Here is an 18,027-nt window from a genome sequence, read left to right as displayed (position 1 = left end):
AATTTGGTTTAGGTACAGTGTTGCATGACCGCGCAATTGTCATTCAAAATGCAACAACGCTAAAAGCTATAAATTGGCCTGGGCAGGAAGGGGGAAAAGTGCCCGGTACTGAAGTGGTTAAACTATCAGGTGCTAAAGGGGTGTGACCACATATTAACACTACAAATTCTGGATGGACTATAGGTGAACTAAATATCTGTTTTTCATTGCATAGTTTGCTGGAAAGGGTGTAGTAGTGTGCAGAGGATTTCTTTCAGAATTTGTGGCTATATGGTGAGGGAGAAAAATATCTAATCTACTCTTATAACAGACAGAAGAGATATATATACTAGTGTTGCACAGATCCCGGTATTAGTGCCGAAACTAAGCATTTGCACTCATGGAAATGTTCTGATACTAAAACCTATACCTTTTTTGGGGATTTCGTTGACTTGCATTGAGTTCTGTTAAATGAAGTCGCAAGCCGAAAAGCATTTAATGGTCCAAATTGAACTGATTTGCGGCTTTGAAATCACGCTGAAGTAGTGCAATTTGAAAGCCACAAAAGAACTGTTCTTCATAATTGTAAAGAAACGGTGATCATTTTTCATTAGTCAAAAAAAAAAAAAAAACTGTCACGACCAAAACAATAGGTATCAGTAATTGATATGGGGGAGTACTTAAGAAAAAGTATCAGTGCTTGTACTTCCTCTTCTGGGGTGCCTTGTCGGCACTTCTTGCTCCTCCTGTCTTAAGAGTGCCCCTATAGCAGGCCGCATAGTACAATATAGAGTTACCCTATAGCAAGATATGGGGCTACATTTCCCGTGAGGCATTGCTCCTCACACATTCACAAGCTTACTGACATGTACGGAGCGTGTACTGAGTTGTATGTGTGCTGCACTGTGTATACTGACATGTATGGAGGGTGTACTGAGCTGTAGGTGCGCTATACAATGTATACTGACGTGTGGAGGGGGTACTGAGCTATCTGTGTGCTACACTGTATTTCCTGATATGTAAACAAATAATGCATTCTGTATGCAGGCCAACTAATCGATTATGAAAATACAGGGTAGTAGACAACTATATTCATAATCGATTAGTTGTTTAATAAGTCCACCCTTAAACTTTGTAGAATCTAGTAGCATTATTACACCATGCTAGTGAAAATTACCAGTTCCCTACCGGCGCATTATAAAATGGCACCCGCAGGAACCCTCTGTCCCTCATATGACGTCCGCCCGTTCTCATCGTTCTGCCATGCTCCCGGAGGCGCGCAGCGTGGTGATCTGGGAAGAGGCGTGCCCCTTGAGACCCAGCCCATCCCTGATCAGTGTAAAGAGGCAATAAAAAATGTCTATTTACCATGTGACCAATGGCAGCCGGCCACATGCACTGTCCTCATGCACGCCGCTTGTGTGCGCCCCCAGGGGCGGCAAGCGGGGATCAAGAGTGTCACTCTTACAGAGGTCCATCCCCGATCTGGGTAAGGAGCCAATGAAATTGGCTCTTTACCATGTGACTGACTGTGTCCAATCACAACTGGGCACAGAATGTCAACAAAACGCAGTAACTAGCTGTTACCGGGCTCTCCTCCTAACACACCGATCCTGTGTGAGCAGGAGATTGCGGTAACAGCTACTTACAGATTACAGTGCACAGCAAACACACTGATTGCCGCCCCCCCCCCCCCCCAATAAAGAGGACCTGTCACTAGTCCATCCAAGTACCTGTCACCAGCCCATCCGAGTACCTGAGTACCTGTCACTAGCCCATCAGGTACTCTGATGACAGGTACTCGTTTACTCTGATGGGCTGGTGACAGGTACTCTGGTACTCTGATGGGCTGGGGACATTTACTCGGATACTCTGATGACGGGTACTCGGGTGCTTTGATGACAGGTACTCGGGTACTCTGATGACAGGTAATCGGGTACTCTGATGACAGGTACTCGGAGTACCTGTCATCGGGGGACCGGAGTACCTGTCGTCAGAGTACCCGAGTACCTGTCGTCGGAGTACCCGAGTACCTGTCGTCGGAGTACCCGAGTACCTGTCGTCAGAGTACCCGAGTACCTGTCGTCAGAGTACCCGAGTACCTGTCGTCAGAGTACCCGAGTACCTGTCGTCAGAGTACCCGAGTACCTGTCGTCAGAGTACCCGAGTACCTGTCGTCAGAGTACCCGAGTACCTGTCGTCAGAGTACCTGTCATTGGAGTACCTGAGCACCTCTCTGTAGTCCATCAGAGTACCTGTCTCCAGCCCAGAGTACCCGAGTACCTTTCTGAACCCGATCCGTGTATCCAAGTACCTGTCTGCAGCTCATCAGAGTACCTAAGTACCTATCTGCAGCCCATGCCTCCTAGGTTATGTGTTGGGGTGTTTGCTTTTCAAAATGGGGTCATTTTTTGGGGGTTTCCATTGTCCTGGTGCTCCCGGGCCTTCTAAAGTGTGATTTGTTGTAATGAAATTAGATGTGAAATTTATGCTCCTAGAACGCCTGAAGGTGCTACTTGGATGTTGGGACTCTGTATGTGGCCAGGCTGTGCAAAAGTCTCACACATGTGGTATCGCCATACTCAGGAGGAGTAGCAGAATGTATTTTGGGGTGTAATTTTTGCTATGCACATGCTATGTGTTAGAAATATCTTATAAATTGACAGCTTTGTGTAAAAAAAAAAAAAAAAAAAAAAAAAAAAAAAAAAATTTCATTTTATTTCCATATTTTTCAAAAACTTGTGGAAAAAAATAACATGTTCAAAAGACTCATTATGCCTCATAGAATATATACGTTGAGATGTTTGCTTTCCAAAATGGGGTCATTTTGTGGGTAATTCGATTGTACTTGCGTTCCAGGGCTTTCAAAAGTGTGATGGGTCATTAGGAAATTATATGTGTAATTTATGCTCGTATGGTGGTGCTCCTTAAGAGCCGGTTCACATAGGGGCGACCCGACTTGCCGGGACGACCTGTGAAGTCGTGGAGCGACATGCACAGACTTCATATCATTGAAGTCAATGCACGTCGCTCCAGGTTGCCCCAAAGTAGTACAGGACCCTTTTTCTAAGTCGGAGCGACTTGTGTCGCTCCTATTAGAACGGGTCCTGTGCTAATCTATGGCAGGCAACTTGTCAGGCGACCAGGTCGCCTGACAAGTCGCCCCAGTGTGAACCGACTCTGAATGTTGGGCCTCTGTTTGTGGCCAGGCTGTGTAGAAGTCTCACACATGTGGTATCGCCATATTCAGGACGAGTAGCAGAATGTATTTTGGGGTGTAATTGCAAGTATGCATATACTGTGTGTGAGAAATAACTTATTATGACAATTTTGTGTAAAAAAAAAAAAAAAGACAACTTCAAAAAACTCACCATGCCTTTTACTAAATACCCTGGACTGTCTACTTTCCTCAAAGGGGTCATTTGGGGGGTATTTGTACTGTCCTGACATTCAAGAAATGAGATAAGCCGTCGGACATCAGGTGTGATCAATTTTCAATGATTGGCCCCATAGCTTGTAAACTCTATAACTTTCACGCAGACAAAATAATATCCACTAATTTGGGTTATTTTTACCAAAGATATGTGGCAGTATAAATTTTGGCCCAAATTTATGGAAAAAAATTGCTGATTTGCAAAATTTTATAATAGAAACGAAAACAAAATTTTTTTTTTTTCAACGTTTTTGCTCTTTTTTTACTTATATCGCAAAAAAAAAAAAAAAAAAAAAACTCTGTGGTGAATAAATACCACCAAAAGAAACCTCTATTTGTGTGAAAAAAAAAATGATAAAAATTTGATTGGGTACAGAGTTGCATGACTGAGTACTTATTCTAAGTCTGAGAGCGCCGAAAGCTGAAAATTGGTCTGGGCAGGAGGGGGTGAAAGTGCCCTGTATGGAAGTAGCTAAAGGACAACTAATATTGTTTGGATTATGATCATTTAATACTTCCACCTTTCCTGCATTTTTGGCATATCATCTAATAAATATATTTTGATCTTTACAGGTGCTACAAAACATTCTAGAAACTGAGAATGAGTATTCTAAGGAGATCCAGAATTTGTTATCCAGTTACCTTCGTCATTTACAATCCTGTGAAAAGTAAGATTTCTAACCTATGATCCTGATTGATTAAGAAAAGATTGTGTTTAATGCTATCATTGTTTGTTTCATTTTGCAAGCTATATTGTACGCTGGATTAAAAAACTAAAGTAAATCGAGCTAAAATAGTTTTACCTATTTACAACTAATATAAGCTGACATACGCTATACAATCTAATTGTACAATTACCTTCAGATCTAACAACTATGTAATATATGGGCTTACACAATTGGATACAACTTTAGATAAATTGTTTGCTTAGGTTTGTCTTTATATTACATAGCTTTGGGAAAATAAAAGTAGGTTGTAGAAGAATTGTACAGTCCGATTGTAGTGTGTATGGTCACTCTTTAGACATTTGTCCCCAGTTTAACCCCTTTGGTGTGGGTTTGTTTTAATCACTGCTGTAATGTTGGTACTCCTATGCAAGTGATAACCAATTGCATGTTAAGAATTTGGAAGTAGATTGACCCTTTTAGAAGGACTCCAATGGCTTATATACTGAAACAATATTTGGGCTTATTGATTGGGCTCAAACAAGCATTATCTGTATTGCTCAACAAAAACTAAATCAGATGGTCTGATTTGCATTGGCCATTATGGAGAGGTAAAATATATTTCCACTTTTGCACCAGAATTGAGATAACACTTTATATTTGCTACACGTTCTCATTCATATTTCATAGCCAAAAAACAAAACTGCTGCTTACATCTTGCATGATCTTTTTAACCACTTAAGCCCCGGAGGATTTGGCTGCTAAACGACCAGGGGGTATTTTGCGATTCGGCACTGCGTGACTTTAACGGACAATTGCGCGGTCGTGCGACGCTGTACCTAAACGAATTTGGCGTCCTTTTTTTCCCACAAACAGAGCTTTCTTTTGGCGGTATTTGATCACCTGTGCGATTTTTTGATCACGCGCTATAAACAAAAAAAGAGCGTCAATTTTGCAAAAATAGCAATATTTTTCCCTTTTTTATATGAAATTCCCCCCCAAAAAAATGTAAAAATCAAAATTTTTTAACATTTTCGGCCAATTTGTTTTATGCTACCTATGTTTGGTAAAAAAAATCGCAAAAAGCGTATTTTGATTGGTTTGCGCAAAAGTTATTGCGTTTACTGACTAAGGGAACGATTTTTGTCATTTTTGTTGTTTTTTTTTTAACGCGTAATGGCGGCGATCTGCGATTTTTTTTTTTTTGCGGTACTGCGACATTGGGGCGGACAGATCGGACCCTTGACTGACATTTTTGACACTTTTGGGGTTACCAGTGACATTTCTACAGTAATCAGTGCTATATATATGCACTGTTACTGTAAAAATACACTGGTAGTGAAGGGGTTAACTTTGAGAGGGAGGGGCTGTGTGTGTCCCTAGGGGCGTGATTCTTACTGTGATTGGCTGTGGCTTCAGCTGTATGCAGAGTGATCAACGGATCTACATAGTAGATCCATATGATCATCTCTCATACAGAGGGGAGAATGACAGGCAGCTTGTTTACACAAGCTGCCTGACTTTCTCCCTCTCCCCCGCCGATCGCAGAGTGGCCGGCGGACATCGGGTCCGCCGGTCACACGCGCGGGGGGGTCCGTGACCACGCGGGAGCGCGCCTCCGGTGGCGCGCGCTCGCTCCCTAGACCCTCACAAGCTAGTGACGTAGCCCTACGTCACTTTGCCTGTGAGGGGCTGACCGCCGACGTAGATCGGCGTGCGGCGGTCGGCAAGTGGTTAAGAACTCCAAAACTGGGGTTTTTCTCTGGTGCTGGAGAGATGATGGTCACCATAAATAACCCTGTCTGTACTGTTCTGGCAGATTTCATTATCAGTTGTAAACTAAATTTGAGCACCTCCTTGTTAGCATGGACAGGTTAAGCTTCTTGTCATTTGAAATTGTTCAGACTATCTTGCAGTCCATACATAGGCCTGCTCCAAACACACACACCTGGAAATGTGGGAAACATTGTTTTAAATATTATTTTTTGGTATGCTGTGTGACTGGGGACATATAACAAACATATAGTGAATTGTTCTGCAATTTTGACTGCAAAAGTGGATACACACTTTAAATCCCTTTTTTTTTTAATGTGAGCTTGTAAAATGTTTGGTCTTCAGACATAGCCACTGAAATTTTATTTGTCATAAATACCTTGCAGATTTTTAATGTTGAGCAAGACATAAACTCAGAGATAAATTTTTCAATATACAAACATCTCCACTGCCACCTTTTCACATTTCCTAACTTTATGTTATAAGCTTAATTGACAAATGTGCAGCAAACAATTTAATTTGCTACCATCAGAGCTTTTGATTGTTATATGACCCTAGGGTATGTTCCTGAGCTAATACTATATAACTAACTATAAAGTATGCATAATAAATGTTCTTTGGTAAGAAATTAGTTTACACGTGTGTTTCTTTTAAGGCTTAGTCCATCTAGTATCTCTAACTTAATGGGAAACCTGGAGGAGATTTGCGCCTTCCAGCAGATGTTGGTCCAGGCTTTGGAAGAATGTACAAAGTAAGTTCCCTTCCCCCTAAGTGTATCTTAATAGTATCTATGCCAAGTTTACATAAACCAATTCCTGGATTCAGTAGGAAAACTTTATGAGTTTGGTTCAGTTCCTAATGAAGGTTCTTTCACCCCCTTCCTGCCCAGGCCAATTTTCAGCTTTCAGCGCTGTCACACTTTGAATGACAATTGCACGGTCATGCTACACAGTACCCATATGAAATTTTTATAATTTTTTCCACACAAACAGAGCTTTCCTTTTAGTGGTATGCAATCACCGCTGGATTTTTTAGTTCTTACTAAAAGAAAAGACAGAAAAATTTGAAAAAAAAAAAAAAAAAGTTTCTCTTATTTTCTGTCAGTAAATTGAAAATAAGTATTTTTTATCCTTCGCTGATGTGCGCTGATGAGGCGGCACTGATAGCCTGCACTGATGGGTACTGATGAGTTGCCACTTATGGGCACTGATGAGGTGGCACTGATGAGGAGGTACTAATATGCCAAACTTATGGCCACTTATAGGTGGCACTGACTGGCAGCACAGATGAGCAGGCACTGATGGACACTGACTGGCAGCACTGTGGGCACTGATGGGCACTATTTTCTCTTACGTCCTCTGACAGACGCAGCTCTGGAAGTATCTTCACTAATGGGCTATGTGCACCCTCTTCATGAGTAGCTAGGCAGTGAAAGCTTTCACTAGGCACGCCTTTAGGGGCCATCCTATCCACATGACCCCAGACACACCTGCTCATAGAATCAGTTTCTTGCCGCCTAGCTTAAGAGTAGGACCTAGGTTCCCTGCTGGGACTTCGGTCTCAGTTTTTATTTCTTTTAAGACATGTTTGTTTGTTTATTATTCTTTACTCACAATCGTTAGCTAGTGTCAGGGGGATCCTCCTGGTGGACTACAAGTGACAGCTGGGCCGAGGTTTCACACTGGATAATCTAGATTCTTACGGTCTCCCAGCCTGGCCAACGAGCCTAAGCAGGTTGTGGTCCGCCCAGGCCTTGCCACGACAGAGCCCCGATGGATGGGGACGAGCCTGCGAACAGATGCTTTCGCTGGGACACCTTAACCTGGAACGTCCTGAGTTGCGGCGTACCCCTCTTGGCTGGCAGCACCTCCACTCAGGGTGGGAGGCGAGCTTTTTCGGAGTGAAGCCCCACGGTCCATGGTATGGTGAGTGCTCCAACCCCTCCCCCCCGTGTCCCTGGGACAGACGTCTGTGGGGGACCTGTGGGCCCACTCCTGGGGATGAAAGGGCTGGGTTTCCTAAAATGTCCCCCTGGTCTGTCAGGACCGGTCCTGCCCTCCCTGCTCCCACTGGGGGTACTATAGCGGCAACTAATGCCTGGGGGAAGGGGTGTGACAATGTTAACTTGTCCTGGGGGGGGGGGGGGGTCCCGTGTAGTGGGTCCCTGTGAAGGCCTCATTGCCTGGGCTCCTGACCGCTGGTGCCGTTTTCGGCCGCCATTTTAAGTGTGGGCATCAAGCTGCATCTATGTAAGGGCAGCAGCCATTTTCCTGGTTTCCCTGAGTGTTTGGCGCCTTTTTCGGGCGCCATCTTAAGTGTGGGCAGCCGCGCTATATGGACGACAGCCATTTTGGCTATATTTCCAATTTTTTTTGTATTGGAGTTTCACTTGCTGCTGACAGAATGACAGAGCGGTTTACTTATGCAGGTTGGCTAGTAGTAAGGGGATTTTTAGTCCTTTTAACATTCCTCGGACACATTTAGCTCCCGTCAGGATACCTGCTAGCCTTAAATCGCGAGCACAACATTTAAAGGGCCAGTGTACTCCATTTTGGCATTGCTTAAAATGGAGTCCCAAAGTGGAAATGACCCCTCTGAACTTATTTGTGCAGCCGGCCCATCCGGTTCACCTTCTCTGGGGTCTCTGTCTGCAGCCTTAGAAACTCTAGCGTCCAAAGTGGATCTTGTAATGAAACAAGTTGCTACTCAAAAAAGGCCTATGCCCGTTCAGTCCTCTGATTCAGAGCCTGATATGGTTGCCACGGACAACGCTCCGCCTGAGGGATCCCAGTCCTCACAGTCAGATAATGAGGAGGATGAGTCCTCCTCAGCCGCAGCACGGGAACGCGCTCTGGTAGAAGCATTGATTTGTTCAGTGAGGGAAACATTACAACTGGATGATGAGCCCACACAGTCAAGAAAACGGGTTGTCTTCGGCTCCCGCAAAGCCCAGAAGTCGGGTCAGGTTTTTCCTTGTCCCGAGGATTTTCACGAAATTATGAACAAGCAGTGGTGGCGCATTAAGCACATGCTGGGGGTGCCCAAGCGCTTTCTGCACCGTTATCCTTTTGCGGACTGGTTTTCCACTTGCTGGACAGTGTCACCTAAGGTGGATCACACTGTTTCCCGGTTGAATAAATCAACTGTGGTACCCGTGGAAAATTCCCCCGTCTTTAAAGACCCGGTGGACAGGCGTACAAAGGCACTTTCCCGCCACTTACACTTGGTGGCAGGTTCGCTGCTCAAACCCATGTTCGCCTCCGTCTTAGTTTCTCAGACGGTTACGGAATGGATCAAGGTGCTTAAGAGCAACCTGCAGGCTGAGTCGGTTCCTCCGACTCTAATTGAACTCACGGATCAGGTGACCCAGGCCATGGTGTACCTGTGTGATGCGGCCCTGGACAAGGCCTCTCTGGTTGCCAGAGTCTCTGCGGTAAGGATCGCATTACACCGCATGGTGTGACTGAAGAGCTGGTCGGCGGCCAGGCTTCTAAGAAGGCTGTGGCTGACCTTCCCTTTTTGGGTGAAAGCCTCTTTGGCGACTCTTTGGATGAGTTAATCAAGGGCCTAACAGGGTGCAAGAGTACTCTTCTCCCCAATCCTCAAAAGGTAAGGTGCCTCGCAGTTAGTGGGGACCTTCTTTCAAGGCTCACCGGGGGCTTTTTCGTGCCTCGGGGGCGCAGGAAAAAGGCAAATCATTCATAGCCTCCGGAGGAAACAAAGTCTTGGTCGGGTAAGCCCAGGGCCGGTCAATTCGGTTCGACGGACAAGTCCTCCTCTGCATGACGTCTCTGATCCCAGACAAATGGGTTCACGAAATTGATTTGTACAGCAGACAGGTTCTTCCCATCAAATCTCCATCTGTCTCCGGATCGTTTGGCTGATCGTTTGTCCCGGTTCCTCAGCCGGACAGGTTTCTGGCAAGGTGCGTCCAATTCTGGACCTCAAATCGCTGAACCACTTTGTGCGGGTACAGAAGTTTCGGATGGAATCCATCCGGTCGGTGGTGGCGTCTTTGCAACAAGGAGACTTTCTGGCCTCCAGAGATGCGTATCTGCACATCACTATTTAAGAAGGCCATCAACGGTATCTCCGTTTCGCGGTGTCGGAGGAGCACTATCAATTTGTGGTATTACCCTTTGGTTTAGCCTCCACTCCCAGGGTCTTTACCAAAGTTTTGGCCCCGGTGTTGGCTTTGCTCCGCAAGAAGGGGATTGCATTCCAACATCCCTTGGCGACTAACTCCTTGATTCGCACCTTTATTCAAGGGGTGCGTCATCTAGCTCCGTCAAGGAGGTACCCTTTACCTCAGTGGGATCTAAACTTGGTTTTGTCCATTCTACAATGACCTCCCTTTGAAAATATTAGAGAAATCTCTGCCTTTTGTTGTCTCAGAAAGTTGCCCTACTGATAGCTATCACCTCTGCTCGCAGGGTGTCTGAATTGGCAGCTCTGTCCTGCCGTTTGCCTTATCTGGTCGTTCCTAGGGATAAGGTTTTTCTAAGACCTAACCAATCTTTTCTCCCCAATGTGGTATAGGCTTTCCACCTGAATGAGGATATTGTGTTGCCTTCGCTCTGTTCGAAGCCCAAGCATCCTAGAGAATTTGTCCTGCATTCGCTGGATGTGGATCAGGCGATCAGGGTTTACCTGTCGGCCTCAGAATCCTTTCGGACGTCTAATTCCCTGTTTGTCCTTCCTGAGGGATCTCGTAAGGGTTCGGCTGCGTCTGCTGCAACCATATCAAAATGGATCAGACAGACTATTGTTCAGGCCTATTCATTGAAGGGTCAGGTTCCTCCTTTCTCTGAGAGGGCGCATTCTACTAGAGCGCTGACTGCCTCATGGGCTTTTCGCCGTCAGGCTTCTGTGGCTCAGGTGTGTAAAGTGGCGACCTGGTCGTCTGTACACACCTTTACAAAATTATACAAGATTGATTTGATGGCATCCTCAGATGCTTCCTTTGGCCGCAAGGTTTTGCGGGCTGCTGTTTGACAAAGAGACTGAGTGTTCTCTTTCAGGTGTGAATTTTTGTTTTGGGGTAACCTCCTGTTGGAATGGTTGAGCTTCTGTTGCCTTGTTGGCTAAGTTTTTTACGTTAACAGTTGTTGGTTGTGTTCTTCCCACCCCTCATGCCTACACTGATATGGGACGTCCCATTAGTGAAGAAACTTCCAGAGCTGCGTCTGTCAGAGGACGTAAGAAAAAATTTAATTTTTGTAAGAACAGACGCAGCTCCTGCCCCTCTATATTGGGGTTGGTTGTTTTCGCCTTCACTGCTTTGCTACGAAACTGATTCTATGAGCACGTGTGTCTGGGGTCATGTGGATAGGACGGCCCCTAAAGGCGTGCCTAGTGAAAGCTTTCACTACCTAGCTACTCCTGAAGAGGGTGCACATAACCCATTAGTGAAGAAACTGCCAGAGCTGCGTCTGTCAGAGGACTCGGAGAAAATAATTTTAAGTTCTTACAAAAATTAAATTGTTTTACTTTTCTATGATCAGTACCCTGATTACCTGTCCTAGACTCCCCTTTGAGGAGGAGCCGCTGATCGGCTCTCCTCGCCACACACTCTGACAGTGTGAAGCGAGGAGAGCCGATAAATGGCACTTCCTCATTTACATGTGACTGGCTGTGATTGGACACAGCTGATCACATGGGTAAAGAGAGTTACGTCATTGGCTCTTTACCAAGATCGGGGTCCTAGCAACACAGCGCGGCAACAATCGCCGCACTGCGTGCCCCCATGGGCGCGCAATAGAGGGCGTTCTGGGGCACCATCATATGGCGTTGTCCCAGAACGAGAGCCACACCGCTCCGCCGTCATTTGACGGTGGGCGGGCGGCAAGTGGTTAAAATGATTTTAACACAGTGTGTTTTTTTTTTTTTTTTTTTTTGTTTTAGCAGCCTTCATTTAGCCATTTTGTTTTTAAAACACCCTATATCTCTTTCGTTCATTGACGAACACAGCGCTCCATAAATCATAACTAATGGGTTATAATAAAGATGTTGACCACTAATTATGCCACATCCATAAATATGTATAAAGACCAAAAAAGAGAAACAGAACCCAGTCCTGCATCAGGACAACTTTACTGGCATAGATGTGAGACTATCCAGCATATAGAGGTATCAAAAAGTATATTTATTTAAACACTAGACATTAAGCCCGTTAAATTAACGGGCGCTAGAACATATGTGGGCAAACATTTGTAAAAACAGACTTCTTCCAGTACAAAAAAGAGTGGACAACCATGCAGTTGATTTATATCTTATTGTATTTATTCTTTAGAAATGTTACAGAAGAATAATGTGAAAAATTAAAAAACATCACTGTGCATTGAAAGGGGGGCACGCTGGTCACTGTGCATTGAAAGGGGGGCACGCTGGTCACTGTGCATTGAAAGGGGGGCACGCAGCGCTGGTCACTGTGCATTGAAAGGGGTGCACGCTGGTCACTGTGCATTGAAAGGGGTGCACGCTGGTCACTGTGCATTGAAAGGGGGGCACGCAGCGCTGGTCACTGTGCATTGAAAGGGGGCACCCTGGTCACTGTGCATTGAAAAGGGGGCACCCTGGTCACTGTGCATTGAAAGGGAGGCACGCAGCGCTTGTCACTGTGCATTGAAAGGGAGGCACGCAGCGCTGGTCACAGTGCATTGAAAGGGGTGCACGCTGGTCACTGTGCATTGAAAGGGGTGCACGCTGGTCACTGTGCATTGAAAGGGGGGCACGCAGCGCTGGTCACTGTGCATTGAAAGGGGGCACCCTGGTCACTGTGCATTGAAAAGGGGGCACCCTGGTCACTGTGCATTAAAAGGGAGGCACGCAGCGCTTGTCACTGTGCATTGAAAGGGAGGCACGCAGCGCTGGTCACAGTGCATTGAAAGGGGGGCACGCAGCACTGTTCACTGTGCATTGAAAGGGGGGCACGCTGGTCACTGTGCATTGAAAGGGGGCACGCTGGTCACTGTGCATTGAAAGATGGCACGCTGGTCACTGTGCATTGAAAGGGGGGGCACGCTGGTCACTGTGCATTGAAAGGGGGGCACGCAGCACTGGTCACTGTGCATTGAAAGGGGGCACCCTGCTCACTGTGCATTGAAAGGGGGCACCCTGGTCACTGTGCATTGAAAGGGGGGCACGCTGGTTACTCTACATTGAAAGGGAGGCACGCAGCGCTGGTCACTGTGCATTGAAAGGGGTGCATGCTGGTTACTCTACATTGAAAGGGAGGCACGCAGCGCTGGTCACTGTGCATTGAAAGGGGGGCATGCTGGTCACTGTGCATTGAAAGGGGGGCACGCTGGTCACTGTGCATTGAAAGGGGGGCACGCTGGTCACTGTGCATTGAAAGGGGGGCACGCTGGTCACTGTGCATTGAAAGGGGGGCACGCTGGTCACTGTGCATTGAAAGGGGGGCACGTTGGTCACTGTGCATTGAAAGGGGGCACGCTGGTCACTGTGCATTGAAAGGGGGCACCCTGGTCACTGTGCATTGAAAGGGAGGCACGCAGCGCTGGTCACTGTGCATTGAAAGGGAGGCACGCAGCGCTGGTCACTGTGCATTGAAAAGGGGGCACGCTGGTCACTGTGCATTGAAAAGGGGGCACGCAGCGCTGGTCACTGTGCATTGAAAGGGAGGCACGCAGCGCTGGTCACTGTGCATTGAAAGGGGGGCACGCAGCACTGTTCACTGTGCATTGAAAGGGGGCACGCTGGTCACTGTGCATTGAAAGGGGGCACCCTGGTCACTGTGCATTGAAAGGGAGGCACGCAGCGCTGGTCACTGTGCATTGAAAGGGAGGCACGCAGCGCTGGTCACTGTGCATTGAAAGGGAGGCACGCAGCGCTGGTCACTGTGCATTGAAAGGGAGGCACGCTGCGCTGGTCACTGTGCATTGAAAGGGAGGCACGCAGCGCTGGTCACTGTGCATTGAAAGGGGGCACGCTGGTCACTGTGCATTGAAAAGGGGGCACGCAGCGCTGGTCACTGTGCATTGAAAGGGAGATACGCAGCACTGGTCACTGTGCATTGAAAGGGGGGCACGCTGGTCACTGTGCATTGAAAGGGGGGCACGCTGGTCCCTGTGCATTGAAAGGGGGGCACGCTGGTCACTGTGCATTGAAAGGGGGGCACGCTGGTCACTGTGCATTGAAAGGGGGGCACGCTGGTCACTGTGCATTGAAAGGGGGGCACGCTGGTCACTGTGCATTGAAAGGGGGCACGCTGGTCACTGTGCATTGAAAGGGGGCACGCTGGTCACTGTGCATTGAAAGGGGGCACCCTGGTCACTGTGCATTGAAAAGGGGGCACCCTGGTCACTGTGCATTGAAAGGGAGGCACGCAGCGCTGGTCACTGTGCATTGAAAGGGGGCACCCTGGTCACTGTGCATTGAAAGGGAGGCACGCAGCGCTGGTCACTGTGCATTGAAAGGGGGGCACGCAGCACTGTTCACTGTGCATTGAAAGGGGGCACCCTGGTCATTGTGCATTGAAAGGGAGGCACGCAGCACTGGTCACTGTGCATTGAAAGGGGGGCACGCTGGTCACTGTGCATTGAAAGATGGCACGCTGGTCACTGTGCATTGAAAGGGGGGCACGCAGCGCTGGTCACTGTGCATTGAAAGGGGTGCATGCTGGTCACTGTGCATTGAAATAAACGGTGTGAAATGGGCGGTCTTTGAGGAGGAGGTGAGCCTGTGTGCGGGTGGTGCCTGTCAGTTGGGAGCCCACAGAACGATGTGGAGTGTCCCTGTGGTGGAGCCGGGTCCCGACTCCAGCTCAGTGTGCGGTCGGCGGTGCGGGCTCCGTCAGGCTGTGCGGGCTGTGCGGTAGGCGGTGCGGGCTGTGCGGTCGGCGGTGCGTGCTCTGGCGGGCTGTGCGGTCGGCGGTGCGGGCTCCGGCGGGCTGTGCGGTCGGCGGTGCGGGCTCCGGCGGGCTGTGCGGTCGGCGGTGCGGGCTATGCGGTCGGCGGTGCGGGCTCCGGCATGCGGACGCTGCATACCACGGGAGGCATCGTCCGAGTCCGACAGGAGCAGCGGTCTTCTCCGCCACAGAGTTACGCCCCCTCTCCAGCTGGAACGGAAGATCCGCCAATTCTGAGGCAGATGCTGAAAGGTGGGCGGGGATCCGCTATGTACACGCCCACCCACCCAGCGCCGCCCGAAGGCTCTGCGTCCCAACGGCTGTCCCTGGGCACATGCACAGTAGCGCATTTCCACGGACACACGGACGGACGCAGGGACACAGGGCTTTTATTTATATAGATAATAAAAATGTATCAGCATCTGTTTAGCATCGATACATCATAAAAATATGTGAAATCAAAACAAAAAACATGATGGAGATATGACCCCAAAAGATCAATTCTGACACCTTCCCCAATACGGATAGTACCAACTGGGAACCTCAACGGAGTTTGTCCGTAAGTAGAAGTCTCCTCCTCTGTAGGAAAGAAAATAACTGCGCTAAATATCAAAGGAAAAAATATAGCAGCAACTTAATATGTGACAAGCATCCAAGATAAATATATGTGAGGGAAGCTGCGCTAAGTGACAAGAACCATATGTGATAATAAGTCCAAAAAAGTCCCAAAAAATAAATAAATAAAATGTATATTGATAACTGAATGAAGAAGTCCAAAACTTCAACCGAATCTCCACAGGTGCAAACAATGTGTGTATATACTGCTTACCAGATGCAGCAGTGTAGTATGCCTTGAACACAAATGACCAAGTCAGATGGAAAACCTTATGGGGGATTCCTCACCAACGATATCCGACCCAGGAGCACAGATTGGTGGATGTTGGAGTAAAAAACATATAAAAAAACATAGCGTGATACTGTATACAAAAAGAATGTAAAAAAAACGCTCCCGTGTGTATCAGAAGAGGAAAGTGCTGATATAGACCACCACCATCACAGGCTGCTTACCAGAAGTGAAAAATATGATAGGCAGATCAATCTGTATATTCCCAAGTGAATGGAATGTTACGCCGTGAATGGAGCCACCACCGCACTCACAATCAGGACAGGAGACAGCTCAGTGTCAGCTCTAAAGTTGCCAAGGTAACCATCAGAGTCCTATATGCGGGTCAGCCTCATTGAATAAGGGACCGGACCACTCACAGCGAAAGGGATATTAGGAACACTTGCCTAGTGCCATCCGGATTTGGGATATATGCAATATTATTGCCTATTTCTGGTAAGCTGGGATATATGGTGACGGTCCAAACGGTGTCAAGAGTTGAATTGAGTGGTTGTGGTTAATTGGATTGTGAGTGCGGTGGTGGCTCCATTCACGGCGTAACATTCCATTCACTTGGGAATATATAGATTGATCTGCCTATCATATTTTTCACTTCTGGTAAGCAGCCTGTGATGGTGGTGGTCTATATCAGCACTTTCCTCTTCTGATACACACGGGAGCGTTTTTTTTACATTCTTTTTGTATACAGTATCACGCTATGTTTTTTTATATGTTTTTTACTCCAACATCCACCAATCTGTGCTCCTGGGTCGGATATCGTTGGTGAGGAATCCCCCATAAGGTTTTCCATCTGGCTTGGTCATTTGTGTTCAAGGCACCTGTGGAGATTCGGTTGAAGTTTTTGGCTTCTTCATTCAGTTATCAATATACATTTTATTTATTTTTTGGGACTTTTTTGGACTTATTATCACATATGGTTCTTGTCACTTAGCGCAGCTTCCCTCACATATATTTATCTTGGATGCTCCTCCTCTGTAGGTCAACGGGTTTCGCTGTATTGCGTAGCTTCTTCAGGACCAAGAAAAGGAGGAACTTACATTCTGCTGAACATAAAAGTCATTGGTTAGATATGTTAAAACAACACACATATAAATGTATATGCACATGTTTAATTTTTAATAAAGAAAGAGAAAGCAAACACAATTATCCCCAAACTAGTGACGTACAAAAACACTGATAAGACATACTGGGTCATCATCATATGCCTCCCGGGCAGACACAGTGACTATCAGATAATCCTTCTAATGAGGCCTCATTGTTTAGATGTCAATAAAATCTGTGTAACAGATACATAAGAAATACATAAGAAAAAAAAAAGCGAATGAGTTGCTGGCTTTAATTATGTCGCAAAATATATATATAGCGGCATTACAGGTATATATGGAGTAGTGTTTGTAATTCATCAACTCGTACCTCTCTGCTTATAATGTGAAGGTTTATCCCAATTAGAACTGTATTTCTTTTGGGCGCTGGAAAAGTGCGGTCTCGTCCACAGGTGTAAAATTGTCGCCCTTTACTAGTAGATAACTGTAGCAGAAAGTAGAATAATACTGCCGACACGAATATGTAGCAACTTGTATAGGGCCACCAGCTGCGAAAAACATACAGCCAAAGGGACAATTAGTGGACTAATAAACTAACATGTATTTAAAAAAGTCTGTCCTGCTAGGCTAAATAGAAAAGTGCAAATACATACCATCCCAAGGAGACAAGATGCTGAGATGACCTCAGGGAGTCCTATTTGTGTCCCTACGAGGCCACGCGTCATACCCGACACTTCCAGGGTTCTGACGTCACAGCCTCGCGTGCGTTCCACCCGCCTTCTATGCGCAAAATGGTGCTGGATGCGGCGGAGCTCAAGCTTCACTGTCTAAACAGAAGAGGATGCCTCCACCTGCTCACAAGAGATGGCACTAAAAGAAAAAGGAGCTATGAAAAAGCAGATGGGTCGAATCAATCTCCACAGAGCAACAATCAGGAATAGTGTGATATATACCAGTACGTGGGGAGCATATATACCCGTCCATGGAGACACCAACAACCAAAGTCTATCCATAAACAGTGTTGCAAAAAACATACATGATGCATTTACTAACATAGACAATCCTATGTAATAGCAGCTGATATAATTGCTTCCAATGTCCACAACAAAAGGAGTAGGACTAGGCAGAACAAAAAACACCTGGCTACGCCCATGGGCCGTCCATAGCTGGTATATAACCCCCCTCTCTGCTGTAGGTAATTAGTTTTAGTCTGTCTAGTCAGGAGTGAGGACCTAGGCTCCTGACTGGGATCTCTGGTCCTTGCAATTTTCTCCTTCCTTACATCTTTTTTGTTTTCTCTCGGGAGATCTACAATCAACTGCCGGGCTTGGCGACAGGCTGGATAATATAGATCCAGTGGT

General features: G+C 46.7%; 1 protein-coding gene across 2 annotated transcripts in view; it reads left to right on the top strand.

The window, feature by feature from the left end:
* The window catches only part of ARHGEF7 (Rho guanine nucleotide exchange factor 7), a 326,826-nt gene that overhangs the window by 130,454 nt on the left and 178,345 nt on the right, over positions 1-18,027 (top strand). For both annotated transcript variants that reach the window (XM_082244774.1, XM_082244775.1), the window contains exons 7-8: positions 3,986-4,080; positions 6,506-6,601. In XM_082244774.1, the coding sequence (XP_082100900.1) occupies positions 3,986-4,080; positions 6,506-6,601 (191 nt within the window). The remainder of the gene's footprint in view (positions 1-3,985; positions 4,081-6,505; positions 6,602-18,027) is intronic.

Source organism: Pelophylax lessonae (genome assembly GCF_965119305.1).
Source record: "Pelophylax lessonae genome assembly, chromosome: 2".
NCBI classification, from domain to species: Eukaryota; Metazoa; Chordata; class Amphibia; order Anura; family Ranidae; genus Pelophylax; species Pelophylax lessonae.
The sequence above is the reverse complement of the archived record's forward strand: the minus strand, read 5'-3'. Positions and strand labels throughout refer to the sequence as shown.